The sequence below is a fragment of the Desmodus rotundus genome, chromosome 1 (genome assembly GCF_022682495.2).
Source record: "Desmodus rotundus isolate HL8 chromosome 1, HLdesRot8A.1, whole genome shotgun sequence".
NCBI classification, from domain to species: domain Eukaryota; kingdom Metazoa; phylum Chordata; class Mammalia; order Chiroptera; family Phyllostomidae; genus Desmodus; species Desmodus rotundus.
This window is the reverse complement of record NC_071387.1, coordinates 132,394,202-132,410,867: the sequence shown is the minus strand read 5'-3', so window position 1 is coordinate 132,410,867 and position 16,666 is coordinate 132,394,202. Positions and strand designations below refer to the sequence as shown.

General features: G+C 33.7%; 1 protein-coding gene across 2 annotated transcripts in view; it reads right to left on the bottom strand.

Annotated features, from left to right (window-relative positions):
* SLC12A2 (solute carrier family 12 member 2) overlaps window positions 1–16,666 on the bottom strand; it is a 91,467-nt gene that overhangs the window by 24,471 nt on the left and 50,330 nt on the right. For both annotated transcript variants that reach the window (XM_024571619.4, XM_053910876.2), the window contains exons 10-15: window positions 14,627–14,778; window positions 9,978–10,085; window positions 8,812–8,935; window positions 7,464–7,565; window positions 5,837–5,992; window positions 4,211–4,310 (exon numbers count right to left, since the gene is read on the bottom strand). In XM_024571619.4, coding sequence (XP_024427387.3) covers window positions 4,211–4,310; window positions 5,837–5,992; window positions 7,464–7,565; window positions 8,812–8,935; window positions 9,978–10,085; window positions 14,627–14,778 — 742 coding nt within the window. The remainder of the gene's footprint in view (window positions 1–4,210; window positions 4,311–5,836; window positions 5,993–7,463; window positions 7,566–8,811; window positions 8,936–9,977; window positions 10,086–14,626; window positions 14,779–16,666) is intronic.

The following is a 16,666-nucleotide window of genomic DNA, read 5'->3' as shown; positions in this document are numbered from 1 at the left end:
CTCTTGATACATGAGAAATGCAGAAACAGAAACTTCTGGGAACGAACATCATGCCAAATGTTCTTCGAAAGTAATGGAAAATATTGTACATCGAGATTCTGGTACGTGTCACAGAAAGGACCATATTGATTTAAAAATATGTAACAACTTTTCATCTTCTAAAGGTAACAAATATTCTAGTTCCTTCACAGGTTTCACAAAACTTCCTGATAGCTTGGCCCTCCAAAACAGGTCACTGTCCTTAGCCTGATCACTTCCTAATTACTTCTACTTTGCACTAGCAGCCCTCTCTAATGCAGCTTAATTTTTATGGCTGTTATGAGTAAAACCACCTATGGTTCAGAAAAACCTTCTAAGGTTTCTATTGAACTAAAAACTTTAAATCTAATTAATTCTGGGTAGAGCCAAAATTGAATTAAAATGTCTTTGCAAACACAAGGCAGTGGAGTGGCGTGACTTTCATATATATTTTCCCCAACTACAAATGGAAATCAATCTTTGATGAAAAAATATTCAGGTATCTATTTTATAAGTTCAAACGGATAAGCAAAACTTCTTTAAAACAAGAATTTATATAATTAAAACAACAAAAAGCAAATAGACTAAAAATTCTGCCTTAGTCACCAAATTAATTATTAGAGTAGTTACTTACAAAATGAGCATAAAACCTAAATAAAGACTGAAAAATATACTAGCATTCATAATTTTAGCAAGCTGTCTGAAAAACCAATTCTGTCTGGGAGAAACGCTTCAGGGCAATCAAACATGCAATCATCCTCTATGGCCCGGGCTGCTACTACAGTCCACTGTCCCCATCTGCGCTGGAGCTGGTTCTGCTGGCTCCCCACGTACAGATTACATTTCCTAGCCTTCCTAGCAGATAAAAATAGCCCTATAACTGACTTACAGCCCAAATGACATTCCCATTTCCAGGTCATGTCCTTTAATAAGGAAGCTGGCCATCCTCCAAATTTTCCTTTCCTTTTCTGTGGATGTGGTGATGACACTGACCACATGGATAAAAACACCTCCCAGGGAATGGCAGACTGAGAAGATAAAGGAATGTGGAACCTGAATGACCAGGTGCAACAAATATGCCAAGAACAATTCGTCTATCTCTTGAATAGCACATAATAACGATGTCTGTTATTCAGCCACTGTATTTTTTCAGCTTTTTGTTACAGTATTTTAACCTATACTCAATATAGCCTATTATTATGGGAAATTAATTAGTAGTCCCTATCTTCACTAAATAGTAAACGTAGCACAAAGGCTACATAATTTGGTATGGTTTTATCATAAAAAAAAGGTATAGTGCAAAATATACTAGGGATGACTTTGAGTAACAATGAACACCTGCCTTCATTTTAACTCCTTCCTCAAAGATTTCCATGATATAATGGGATCTTTTAAACCACAAAAATATAAAGAATATTTACAATAGGATATAATAGCATTAAAATATTAAAAGCTAGAAAATAGATGGAAGAGTAATACAAGATTTTACAAACCAGAAAAAGGATAAATACTAAATGAGTATAAGAGAAATCTGTGAAGCTACCTGATTTTACACCTAAAAAATAACCCAAACGCCTAGGAGGAGTTAGAGGCAGTAGATGCATCTGGAAGTGGTGGGGGCAATGTGTTAAAGAAAGTAAAATAAGAACTGCCTTAAAGTTTTCATAAGAAGCAACTAAACAAAGCCCAATTATTCCCATCACTCTGATGGGCAACTGTCCCTGTCCCTTTCCAACCCTATTAGGCCAGGACTTGTTTGTTGGAGAGGGCTGCTGGTCTGGGAGGCACCAGCAACAGTTGAGGGCAGGCACATCTACTGTAAATATGGAAGTTAGGAGGACATTTATAAGCTGTATGCAGAGCTCTAGAGCTCACTTCACTCTCAGAACTCTGGTAGCCAGGAGTTTAGCATCAAGCAGATTAAAAGATTCTTTTCTGGGAAGTCGAATCAGATCAAAAAAAGAAAGCCTTTAAGATGACTTACTGTATTTGCTGTGCATAATGCACAATTTTTTGCCCAAAATTTTGAGGGGAAAATAAGTATGTGCATTATACATAGTACTAATCCTGTATCTATATGAATGGGTTTTTTAAAATATTTTATTTATTTATTTACTTTTAGAGCGAGGAGAAGAAAGGGAGAGAAACATCAATGTGTGGTTGCCTCTCACGTGGCCCCCACTGGGGACCTGGCCCACAACCAAGGCATGTGCCCTGACTGGGCATCAAACCTGCAACCCTTTGGTTCGCAGGCCTGCACTCAATCCACTGAGCTACACCAGCCAGGGCTATGTGAATGTTAATTCTTTTATTTATGCTTAACTCTAGAAAGCAGTAACGACATACATGTATGCAAAATAATACCCTGGAATACGATAATCGGTTTTGTTTCTAAATATAAATAAATAAAATTTGAATTCAAAAATTAAAATGAAAGATTTTTTTCCTGAATGTTTGGGGCAAAAATGGGGGTGCGCACTATACATGGGAGTACATTATACATGGCAAAATACAGTAAATTTCTCAAAGGAACCATCCAGGCCACATCAATCTACATTAAGGACTTCACTAACAAGCCTACCCACCAATGTACAACTTCCCTGGCCAAGGATCACAGATACGTAAGAAAGGGCTAAATCTAAGAACCCAAATTAAAGAAACAGGAAACAGTGAGAAAGACACTTCAAGGACATAGAAACGACAAAGTGAAGGAAACAAAATCTTTCAGCAAGTTTAATGAAGACTGTGATAGTGATAAAAAATTAAACAAGAAAAAAATATTATTGACTCTAGAGAAAACAAAGCCATACAGGAAAGAAAAGGCAGTCATAATTTACCACATGACTTAGCTCTGAATCATCTTTAAAAGTTATAAAAAATACCAGGCACGATCTAATCAAAATAACGTCATTAAAATATTCTGGGAGGATGAGGTAAAGGGAAGGGTGAGAGTGTGTGGTGAGTACATGTGGCTGAAAGATATCAATAGATAAAGACTAAAATTAAAAATCAGTAAGTGTAGCAAGGCAAGCATGTTTAGAAATATGAAGTAAACACTAAATAAGAGGTGAAAGTAGTTGCCTATGATATGAGAGAAACAGAGGTAGGAGAAGTGGGGAAAACACTAATTTTCGTGACAAACCTAAGTTTTCCTCTTCAAACTATGTTAATGTGTAACTCTGATGAAAATCTTAAAGGCCTTGCTGGAATAAAATATTTTTTAAAAAATGTTCCCCTCATTACAATAAACCAAAGCAACAAGTTTGATAGCAAATTAACTTTGACTGTTGGATACATGTGCTCTCAGTTCTGGGATACAACTTTTTCCATAAAGGAATGATTTCTACTTTCTACCACACTCGGCATCAACTATCCACAATGCAATGAAATTAAAGTTTTCCTACCAGGGCTCTCATTCATTTTTAATTTTCTCCCAATTCCTCTCTACTCTAAAGTTGCAGATCTGTGGTCTCTGGGGACTTTTCATTTGAGAAAAAAGAGGACATGTAGATCAAAACAAGTAACAAAAAGAATACACAAAAACTTTTCTTACTCGGAGAAATTTGGGAGAGCAAGTCTTTTCTGGTGCTCATCCGCTCCTAAGGTCCTTGAAAACACATTTCCCTTTTTGGTTTACTGACAAACATGGAACGTATTTCTGTGTTTACTGCGCAGAAGCCAGTAACAGGTGATTCTCATGACTACAGAAAGTCACCTATTCACAGCCAGGCTTTAAGTGAACAGCATGAGACTAGCCGTCTAATGATTTGTTTTTTAAAAATACAAGTGTACTTATAACTAAGTATAATCTATAATTTCTAAGAATATATGTAAGTGAATAATATTATATTACAAAATAAAGTATGTCAAAAATCTTTATGGGTTTCATACTTGGTAGTTATATAGTAGTTACATGGCTTCAGTGGCCACAGAGGGAGAACACTGTTCGCTTGATGATACCTACCATTTAGAAGTCTTTAGATGAGACCTCTAAAACATTCACATTTTTGTAAGGTAGAAGAAAATTAATCTCTTCATAGAATCTGATAACTAAGAACCTCAACTTTGAACTGCCCAAGTCCAACCAAAACAAAAAATAATATTCTATGCTTTTCATGACATGTCATCAATATGAACAAGTAAATAACTGATTGCCACCGAAGACAAAATGCTTCTGTCACCGATCACTCACCGGAAGTTTTTCACATGGTCTTCCACTCCAGAAAGACGAATGGAATGCTGCAGCGCGGTCAGGTACGTCAGGGCTTGTGTGGAGGATCCCCAGTTCACGTCTGTGGGAAGACAGTGTGACATGGCGGAACGCCAATGCTAATTAACAACCAATCAATAACCAATTTGAGACACAAAGAGAAGGAGACAATGCTCACACATTTACAAAGTCAATTGCTAAAATAAGCTATTACAGTTGGAACTTTTAATAGTTCAAGTTCATAGCACAACACTAAGACAGTGCTAATATGTAATTGCATTTAAAGAAAAGTACAATTTAGAAAAGACTGAGATGACAGGGCTGCAAACATGCAATGCGTGTAATTCAAGAGTCTTTCATAAATAAAGAAAACATTTTAAAATTATTGTTTATATAGCCAAAGGTTAAAAGGAAAAGAGGCAGCTCTCCAAATATTAATAAGTCCTATTTATAGTACTTAACAGTTTTAAGTTATTTGAATAGGCAATTTTTTTTTTCCTTATTGAATAAACACCCTGGACACAAATGATGATTTTTGACATTTGTTACTTTAGAGTCATAATAGGCACATTATAGAAATGATTGCTTCTAAGATGGTTAAAATACCTTCTTTGTCCATTTTATTTGTAAAGCCACCACTCTAATCCAAAACTTCATCATGTAGCATTAGAATTACAAAATGTTTCCTCACTGTTTTTAAATGACTATACTGTTTTGTAATCTCTCCCTATTCTATTCTATTGGGCCAAAACTTTTCCAACCAGTACCACTCCGATCTTTCTTCTGTGTTACAGGTTACCATAGTGAATAGTGGACCAATCCTAACATATCTTAGCATCTTCTTCTTATGTGACAATATACCAACAGTTATCAATAAAATTCATTCTAGGTAATCTTTGACTATTTCCCAGTTAAAGCATGTTGTCCAATTTTCCCTGCCCTGCAGTAAGCTAGTGGGAAGACACTGTGTCTTCTGGTATTTTGTGAATTCCATTGTACATATTACAGGAGGTACTAAGACGTGGTAGGTAACATATATACATATGCTTATTAAGCTAACAGCTACTACGTATTACAAATCTAATCCTTTCAGAGAATAATCTTAAAGCCTATTGAGTGCAACAGACTGTTAAAAATATAAATTTGTTTTTTTTCTACAAATAGGATTAAATTTAACTTATGGGTAAAAATGGAATTCCATAGAATAAAAGATAATTGTTTTAATGAAACTACATGTATTTGGAAATAAAATATTTGAAGTTTTATACATAGTACGTTTTAAATATATAAAAGATGAGCCCTGGCTGGGATGGAATAGCTCAGTGGATTGAGTAAGGGCCTGCGAACCAAAAGGTCGCTGGTTCAATTCCCAGTTAGGACACATGCCTGGGTTGGGGGCCAGGTCCCCAGTAGAGGGCACATGAGAGGCAACCACACACTGATGTTTCTCTCCATCTCTTTCTCCTTCCCTTCCCCTCTCTCTATAAGTAAATAAAATCTTAAGAAATAAGTAAACAAATATATGAAACATAATGCTTAGATATGAAAAATAACAAAGAACTTCTAGGTGTTTCTAGGTTGAAATACTAAATAGAAAAGGTTACTGACCTGGTTTTTTGTAGGTAACATAAATATACAGACCAAGGACTATCACATATGTCAGCAGTGCAGCCCACCAATTAATGACAAACATCACTATGCAACAAAGAATTGCTCCAATAAGTGATATCCACATATTGTAATACTTGAATGCAGGACGCCATCCTGACAATAATGAATAAAATAGGTAAGTAAAAGTCACCTTAGACAATGGTACACTTTAGACAATGGTACATATTTATGTACAAAATAACTTTCTTTTTGGCTGCTACACAGAGAGGGCTTTAAATATCAAGTATAAGGCTATATGAAACAGTAAAGTCATAGACCATTACTAATCACAATTCCATTTCACAATTCTTGATGGCCATAAAAAGGTTACACCTATTTATTTCCACATTATTCTTACTAATTCTGTATCCAATAAATGCTTTACCAAAGAAGTGTAAGTCAACCTACCCCAGTGAATGCTAAAAACTAGAGAAGGTTTTTAAAAAGAAGTTTAAATTGAGTCCTTAATAGTGTGGTAGCTTTCTTTCCTGATTTTTAGTTACGAGACATACCCATATTCTAATCAATATACAAAACAGTTTGAACAAAATGTTCTTAAGAATTGTTAAAATTCATCCACTTGCTAAAAAAATTAATTACAGAAACATCTTCCTATTTGGTGAAGTATTTATGAATTAAGCTTCACTCTAAAATATGTTGAAGACAGTGTTTTAAAATGTGCATTCTTAGGTGGTTCCACACACAAACCTATTATTTTAAAATCATTTCAATAAAATTTACAGTATTTTAAAAATTAAACTTTTAGTTTTGAGATAATTACAAATTCACACAAAGTTATAAGAAATAATGGAGAGATTCCAGGTATTTACCTCGTTTCCCCCAATTACAGTGTCTTATAAAACAATACCATAACACCACAACTAAGATATTGGCATTAACACATTCAAATTAAAGAAGAGTCCAACACAAAGATCCCTTGTGTTGCTCTTTTAAAGCCATACCCACCTCTTAAATTTACATCCTTAAAATTTGAAAAAGAATTAAGAGAATCTGAAACTAAGATATTTGTTTTCCAAGCTTCCATCCTTTATTCTTTCCTATTCTGAGAGACTTTTAGATCCCTATAGGGACCAGTGCTTTTGTTCCTCCGTTTCCTTCCCTGGTGCCCAACTAGTGTCATGGTTGATAACACAAATTCCATGACAAAAAGTGTTCTCAGTTGATTAACCCCACAGAACTCATTATGTTAAAAACATTTCTGGACAGGTTGACTGGGTCATAATGTTCTTGCAAATGAAAGAGAAAGCAGCTAAATAAGCAATAAAAACAAACCAAAAAAAAAAAAAAAAGCAAAATAATGACTTATAGTGCTGGTCAGAATTTGGGAGTAATGCTATCTTAAATGATGAAAACAAAACAAAACAAAAAAATGAATATCACCAGTAAGCTTCATGATAAAGAGCTCTTTGAAGACTCACTTAATCTGACGCAACTATGAACACAGACTGAGCATTAATGAGCGAATCCCACACGTACCACTTTAAAAATGCACTCAAATAATTTATTTCCTCTAAAATCAAAGACATTACCACATTTTAAAAACTTTTTAAAAGTGAAAAATCACCTGGAGATTTTGCAAGTGATGCATGAAATACTGAAAAATTGATCAGTGCATAGGATGCAAGGAAGAAGTTAGAGATAATTGGAGCAATAACGTTCAGTTCAGCTGCAAAAGAAACAAGGCATATTTACTGATGTATTAGGACAATTTTAACTCTTCAAAATTATGAATTATTCAAACCTTTCAATAATAGCATAATGCTACTCCGATATCAACCACCCAGTCTTAAAAAACACATCTTGCCATATATACTTCATGTACTTTACTTTTCAGAAATCAAACCTTATGAATAATTAAAACCCCCTGTATACATCACTTTTCCAAAGTTGGTATATTCTTTTTCTAATGCTATATAGTTTTACCACATACATATATATGGTCAGTTAGCATTAGGTGGTATTGTTTTGGGTGTTTTATAAGTTACATAAATAGTATTATCTTATATGTATCATTCTGCAATGTGATTTTACATTTATTTGAAGTTCATCCTTAATGAAACCAAGTTCATTCTTTTTTCATTGCTGAATATTATTCTGTAGTTTCATTCTTCCATTTATAAGTATTCAGGTGGCTTCCATTTTTTACTATTATAATTAATAACACTAAAAATATTCCTGTGTATGGGCACATATTCAAGTTTCTGTAGGGTACATACTCCTAAAGAGAATTGCTGGATTGTGGGAAACTTTACTTAATATTGCCCACTTGTTCTCAAAAAGCAGCTATACCAAATACATACCTAGATAACAGGAGAGTTAGTTTCCACAATTTTAATGAATCAGACCTTTAATACAAGTGTAAGACCCTTTAGCTCACAGTGGCAAAGTGCCAAAGAGCAGATCAGCAGAGGCCCTACTTTCAGGGGAAACTCTGAAATCCTTATCTTTATGCTACTACTGTATTGGTTTTAGGGATAAGAACCTAAGAGTTCTTTCCAGCCCTAATGTAGACTTTAGTGATGGTTAACAATTTTAGAAAACATGGCCCTGGCTGGTGTGGCTCAGTGGCTTCAGCGCTGGCCTGCCAACCAAAGGGCTGCAGGTTCGATTCCCAGTCAGGGCACATGCCTGGGTTGCAAGCCAGTTATCCAGCAAAGGGCGTGTGAGATACAACCACACATTGATGTTTACCTCCCTCTCTCTCCCCCTCCTCTAAAAAGAAATAAATAAAATCTTAAAAAAAAAAAATGTACTGAGTGCTACTATTTGCAGTATATTTTAAACACTCATTTGACTGAAAAGAAACTTAGTATAATATGCAAAGTAACATTGTTTATTATTTAATCATTCCATGTTTAGAGCTAATGTAAATGTACCAAAATCTACATTAGCACACCATTTATTTGACTAACCAATTAAGATGAATCCAAGTGCAATTAAGAATGTTAGGATGTAACCACGAAGAGGTTCATTATTTTTCCCATAACCTTTAGCGAACATCTGGAAAGCTGGATAGATGTTGTCTTTACATAGAGCCTAGTGAAGAAATGTAAACGATAAATGAAACATCTGGAAAACAGGCTTACAACTTTGCTTACAATTACAAAAAGTTAATTAGGAATGAAACCCATGTTTCTAATTCTTTTTCCTCTTTCTTTCCCCTGTCTCACACTGCTTCACCTACAAGCTGTAAAGGAGATTCAAACATTCCAAGATTCAGAAAGGGTTTAGAATACCAGAAGTTTTTATCCACCTTACCCCGCCCTCACGATGAAATTCTTTTATGAAGAAAGAATCAGAAAAGCAGGCACAGAAATAGAAGACATTTGGAAGCTTGAGAAATATGATGGACGTATGACCTACTTTAAAGCAAGTCCAAAAGCTAGACTTAAAGCAGATAAAAATCCTAATTATAGAACTTAATCATTTTTGTTAAAATACTGAAAACTGTTTTAAGAAATATATTCTACATCTTTAGTATACTAGATGGCTACAACTATGTCATTAAGAACAAAGCTTCAAAAATCAACATTTCTTTGATTTGATTTAGTAATAAAAATATTTTCTATTCAGTATCAGCTGTTCATTTAATGCTCATTAAAGGGAGATAATATCTTAGTCATCATCATACTCTGAGTACCTAACACACTATGTAGCACATGTTAGGCACTCAAATATTTGTAAAAATAAAACATTTAGGTCAGCCTCACACTAATGGAAACAAGAGACTTTAATTCTCCTGATGAATGGTCCTGGACAGCACTCCTTATCCTTGGTGAGACATTATGAAAATTTATACTAACAGAGTATGTCTAAATAAAGCAAAAATTCATCACTACTTCCAGAAATAGAACTCAAAGGCTACAATCTGACATTATGTAAATATACAAATGTTTACATAAATATATGTATTCATATACATAAAATTAAATATACCAGTCTTGACATGTGTGTATATATATTTTTTATATATATGGGATTGACAATAGCAGATAATTTTAAAATATTTACAATCCCAGATTAAAATATATTACCTTAAACTCCCCTTTAATAAAGCATGTAACATTAAAATGCTTACCTGAAATATTTTGGGAGCACTCACAAGAGATGCTAATGCAGAGGAAAGAGTGGCTGAAAAGATGCCTGCAGAAATTAATGGGGCAAATCCTGACACCATGCTCATTACCTTAAAAAAAAGTGGTGAAAATGAAAAAGAGTAAGTCTTAAAAAAAGAACACAATACACCATTATTATTCTAATAAAGGAAACTAGTATTAGGGAAACCCTGATAATAATAATAAACAGTAATAATTTGTTATATACATCACAAATTCAGAAAGATACCTACCACTAACACTAACCCTGACCTTCAAATCTCTCTTTTGTAAAATTTCAAAGATATATAATGGCAGAGAGAAGAGCATACGGAACCACTAAGCATCCGTCACCCAAATTCAGCAATGACCACCTCAGGGCCAATCCCCACGTGACTGTGAATCAAACCACAGATATCGTTTCATGCATAAATATTTCAATATTTACGTCTAATGGGTAAGAACTTTTAAAAACTGCAACTGTAAAGCCACTGTCACAGCTTAAAAACTAAATAATTCCTTTTACAGCACCAAATAACCAATCAGCTTTCAAACTGCCCGAACTGTCCCTCTTCTCTTGCTTTTCAAAATGGTCTGTGCAAATCAGGATCCGCAGAAGGATTACACTTTACATTTGATGTGTCTCTTATAAATCTTTTTAAATCTACAGGCTTACCCTTTCTTTTACATGTTACTATTTTCATGTCATTTCTCCTATAAAAACTCCCCACTCGTGATTTTGATAACTGCATCTCCACTGTGTTATTTTTTTAAACAGTACTTTTTAGAAATAAATGTGAAAATATTTCCAGGTGGAATAATCTAAGTGTGGGATTTACTTCTGAAGTGGGAATTATAAATAAGACAAAATTTGCCATGCGTTGATAATTTGTGAATTGGGAAAATGTGTATGCTAGATACATTATATGCTTTCCGAATCTTTGTACACGTTCAAACATTTCCCAATGGTGAACGGTTTTTTAATGGATAGATCATTTGGATCACAAGCAGATAAATCCAAACCAAGGAGTTCAGTGCAAAATAACGTGCCTTAACTCTTTAAAATGTCAGCATCGTAAAAAATTAAAATAGGCCAGCTGGGAAGTCCTCTAGATTAAAAGATTTTAAAATCATAAGGTAACTAACTGCCATGCATGATCCCAGATTGGAAATTAAATGTGGGAAAAATAACTGTATAGGACTTCATGGGACAAGTGAGGAAATATGAATATGGAATATCTATTTTAGATAAACAGTATTCCATCAACATTACATTGCTTGAGTGGGATAATTGTATCGTGCTTGTACAGGATGTTAAAATATTTCAAACTGACTATCATGTTACAGTGTCTAAAATTTTTTCTTGTATATTCACGGTGGGTGATTTATGAGCGCACCTGCACACTCTCCATTGAGTGTTCAGCAGTTTTTGACCAGAAACAGCATGAGCCCTGTGCCCCACCCTCCCTATTCCCCCAATCTCACTCCAGTGACTTAGTTTTTGTTGTTTCCCTGGATGAAAAAAGTCGCAAAGGGAAACATTTTGCTGATGTGGAAGAGGTGAGGCAAAAAACAGCAGAAGCACTAAAAGGAGGAACTCATCAAAACTGATGAGTTCAAAAACTGTTTTGAGCAGTGGCAAAAAGTCTTGATACGTGTATTGCATCAAATGGAGAGTACTTTGAAGGCGACTGAAGTTTAAACATCTAAGAACAAAAGCACAATTTTTAATAAAATGCGGTATTTTTCAGTTCCTCATAAGATGGAGCAAGATAAAAATGGGCAGACTTCATTTGTTATGTATACTTATTGATAGATGACAGAGAATTCCGTCCGTGCCTATTTTCAATGACCTCAAAGTTAAGTGCAAAGACGGGAGATAAATGAAGAAAAAGGTGGAGAACAGAAAATGTAATACACTGATGGATTCAGGCAAAATTGACACCAGTGGCATTACTTAAAACTATAATCTTTCACCTTTTATGTTTTGAAGAGAAAATTACATTTTCTCTTCTTTCATACCTCAAATTGAGGTACATAATGCTCCCTGTTTAGCATCTGTAAATACTATTTGCCAGCTTTCCTGTTTTCTAGTTATATATTTACACAATAACTTCTGCATTTCCCACCATTTTATGATAAAATGTGAGTAGCAACAATAATGATAACATCAATGCTGGTAACATCAGTGTTGCCCACAATGTATAGTGGAAACAAAGCAGAAAAGGAAAAGACAAAAAAGACGAAAGTCTAATAAAAGTTAGAAACATGGCAAATAAAATGAATGGTGAAATTCTGTGTGTCAGGTTTGTGTGTGTTCATGATTTAGAGTTCAAGAAAACCTTCAGGGCACACTGACTTGGACATATGAAGAAGCAGCAGCAGTTGCATTCTAAGCAGAGTGAAGCATCAAATAAAGGAAGACGTAGAGTCCGCATGTAGACGCACAGACGCACACAGACACACCGGGCTTGGAGTCTAGTCCCAATAGGAGGCAGTGGCACATAAGTTTGAGTATGAAATACTTGGACTGAGAGCAAAGAAGCTCACATTTTATCAAACAAGGGTGAGTCAAAGTTTCAGAGAACATGTAGGGTAAGAAATGTATGAATATATGCATAAAAACTTAAAATTTAAGACAAATAAGGTAGACCAAATCACTTTTCTCCTGAAGTACGAAAAGTCAAATATATGTAGAACAGCATCATAACGTGTGGCTTTGCATATATTTCATGATGGAGACTTCAACTTATATGCCCCTCAGTTATGTGCTCTCCTCCATTCTTCACGTTCAAATGACTAGCAACTTATATTTTCGTGGGACTTTTTTCACATGTTGTATCACTTTACAAAGCATTTTTTAAAAATTTACTTAAATTAGAAAAGCAGCTTTATGCATACAAAACTCCTCTTTGCTTGAATGAGCCCATTCTAGACTTGATAAAGACAACACATTTTTCTATTTTAAGGCACAGCCCAGAAATCTGATTGGAGTTTCAGTCACTGGGCAGAGACCAACATTTGTGCCTTTCACACACAATATCAATGTCAGAATTGGCCTGAATCATTAGCTGGACATGAATACTTTCTTTCATTCCTACAATTTTGCCTAGTCTTGTGACTAGCAAAAACAAACCTCTGTTACATAATTGGGTTCAAAATTTAAAACCACTGAAAGTGCAGTCAACTGCTTGAAGCTATACAATAGAAAATAAAAATAATGTCATTAAAAATTTAAATTCCAAAATTTTGTTATAAAATTTATATACTCTACATAAAATTTATACTGTTCTGAAATACGTTACATCCTCAACTATTCTGCTTACTGTGTTTACATAATACTGGGAAAACACTAGAAAGCAAAACTTTTACTTTTTTTACTTAGAATTAGTAGATCTATTGTAAAAATTTACCACAGAATATTTTGTTTAGTCTCCTGAGTCTACTACATCTTTGTATGCGTCCGTTTCTAGCATTCGGAGACCCACCAAGCAACTCTCAAAATTACCCTCTAAATTTTAATAATTCTTTCTACCTTTACTTAATCTGTCCTCAGTTTCTAAAAAACCTATAAATTGTATAAAGATTTCATTTCACTTTCAGTACCTTATAAAGGTAATAATAAAAAAGTAGGACCGATATTCTCCAAATACTTACAATTACTAATCTTTACATAGTTCATGTTTTTTAAAAGTTCAGAAACTTTTAAGCATCTATTGAGAATTTAATTCTGTTGTTAAGTAGTGGTTTATCACAGCATGACTATATGGGCCATATCTAATTAAATAACACTACTGATATTGGCCGATACTTTAAAAGAGGTATTTATATTTAAAACAATTGAAATACCTCTAATTAGAAAACAACTCATTTCAACTAGAATGGATTTAAATTGCTCAAAATAAAAATTATATACGTAGGTGTGTATATCTAACAAAATGTTACTTGTGTGCCTTATTCATATTGTGATAACTACACAATGCTAATGAAAGAAATCAAAGAAGATCTAAGTAAATGGAGAAGCATACCGTGTTCATGGATTGGAACACTCAAAACAGTAAACATGTAAATTCTCAAATTGACACAGAAGAATTGTTATAGATAGAATAAAAACATAAGGTTATTCTAAAATTTATATGGAAAAGTAAAGAAACTAAAATAGCTAAAACAATTTTGAAAAAGGATAAAATGGAAAAAAAATTGATCAACCTGACTTTAAGGCTTCTTATATAACTATAGTAATCAAAATGCATAGTATTGGTAGAGGAATAGACTCAGATCAATGGAATAGAGAGAGAATCCAGAAATAGACCTAACAAATAGGATCAGGTGTGAGATGCTCCCAATGCATCCTTCCTTTCCGAAACAGTGTACTACATACATTATACTCTACGTGTTACCTTCGCAGGTCCTTTTGCTCTCAAATGGCTTCAGATTTTACTTTCATATTTTTCCGTCTGTTCAATTAGTTACCTACAGTCTTTTAAAATATATATCTAGGTATACTGTAAGAACAGCCCTCCTTTCTAAGTTACTGTCTGGTCTCTAGATTTTTAATGACATTATTGTTATTGTCATTATTATTCTATCCTAGAATAACAGAATGTGTGCGTAACATAAATTTGATGCTCACCTGGAAGTTGTTCATTAGGCCATAGGAACAAGGATTGCTTTCACAGTAAGAAAAGTCAAAGTTTAATTTGCAGGCTGCAGAAGTACAGTTTGTCAGCTCTGTTACAATAGTGTCATTAACGTTCCCAGTGGCATCCCGCACGACACAAGAGCCTAAAGCACAAGTGACAATAAGAACCAATAATATAGCTAGCTTTTATATTCATTTCAAAATTATATATATATACCCATAAAGAAATTCTGATACTGACTACATATATACCTGCTTCTAATAGCATGCACTGCATTGAGAGTTAAGACAGCTTTACATGAAACAGAATTTGGAAAGCATCATTTTCCTCAATGTTTCAGTTGTGAAGTGGAACCTTACAAAGAGTAGTTATGTACACCTATACACTTAAAAACCGTGGAAATGGTTGTCTATAAATGGTATATTAGGAAAACTATCTCCTGGCCTATTCGGCTTAGACATCCTTACGCAAATACAAAAACCTTGTGTTGGAAGAGTTCCAAATGGCAGAAATATTTTCCTGTATTCCAAATATTTTATATTTGAAACCTGCAAAAGAACAGACTTCAAGTAATATTTTCTATACTGGAAAGTAAGTTGAACATCGATGAATTATAATTCTATTTAAGCCTTTGTCTCTAGTGAGTCTACCCTGATATTAAAAAAAATATACGGTATCTGAGATTTCTTAAAAATAACCTATGGGGCAAAGTGAATAGGTATAGATGAACCACGATTAACCATGTACTGATAATTCTTGAAAACTTTTTTGAAGTTGGGTGACAGTTGTTATAGTAGGCCCATTAGAAAATGTTCTCCATTTCTGTGTAAATTGAAAACTCCCATAATAAACATTTAAAAAGTTTTCTTGAAGAAAGCACTTTTACTTCTGAAGTATTTTAACCCTACTATCTTATCATATCATATCATATGAGGTAATATAAGCATTACAGAAAAAATTCACAATAAAGAGAAAATTAAGTTTGAAGGGCAGAATATTTTAATTGTACAGACTACACATAATTCTTTATTCTTAAATTTCTTTATCTAACTTTCAGAAAATGTTTGCAAAACCATGTTTCCTTAAAGGTGCTTCTGAAACCATTGGGGAGTGGAGGGAGAACCAAGTCCTCTGTAGCCCTAAAGCAGTTACACTTCTGTGTGTTTCACATTCCAAATACGTTCTGTGGAAAAAAGGCCCCATCGCTTTGAGCTAGTTATACTGGTGCAGAGGCAATCCTTACTGGTTCAGCCACTGAATTACAAGGGAGAAAGGGCTACTCCTATTGCTCCAAGGGCCAGAGGAGATAGAAAAAAAATGGATACGAAGGCCAGTACTGTTAGAGGGTCAGATAAAAACAGAAAACATTTATCTGCTGTAACAAATAACTTCACAATTTGAAATATATTCAGTTATAGCATTCTTTAAAGTAAAACTAATTCTCTTTAGCTATGAAACTAAATTATCTTATGTATGAAATATACAAGAATACTAGGTAGGAATTTTTAAGGGAACAAAAAAATTTTATTTTTTGGTAAGATTATAAATAGCATATAGTGCATTTGTTTTTAAAAAATGAGATTTATGTATGAATTTTAAGGCTAAATAAAACCCAATTCCTTTTTAAAATTTAAATTTAGCTCAACACTGAATACTGAATATTAGCATTTCTAGCTCTTGTTTAGTGATTTTTCAAATTACATTTACACAAATTAGCAGCAGAATCTGTAAAAATATTGTCATTACTTTCCCAAAATAACTGAATATATGGCAAAAATGAAACTTCTTACAGAAATACTACAGAAACCTTATATTCTATAGTGTATGAATTTAGAGTTTGTGATTCTTTAAATTGGTATTAAAATAAGATTGACTCTTATAGTATGCTTAAAACAATTTAACTATAAAATTTGAACTTTATAGAGTTTATACATTAAAAACAATGCTTACATTTCAAGAATATATGTTTCCTGGGTAAAGTATATAGTTTAATGAAAGTTGATAAATGTGAGACAATTCATCTAATTACA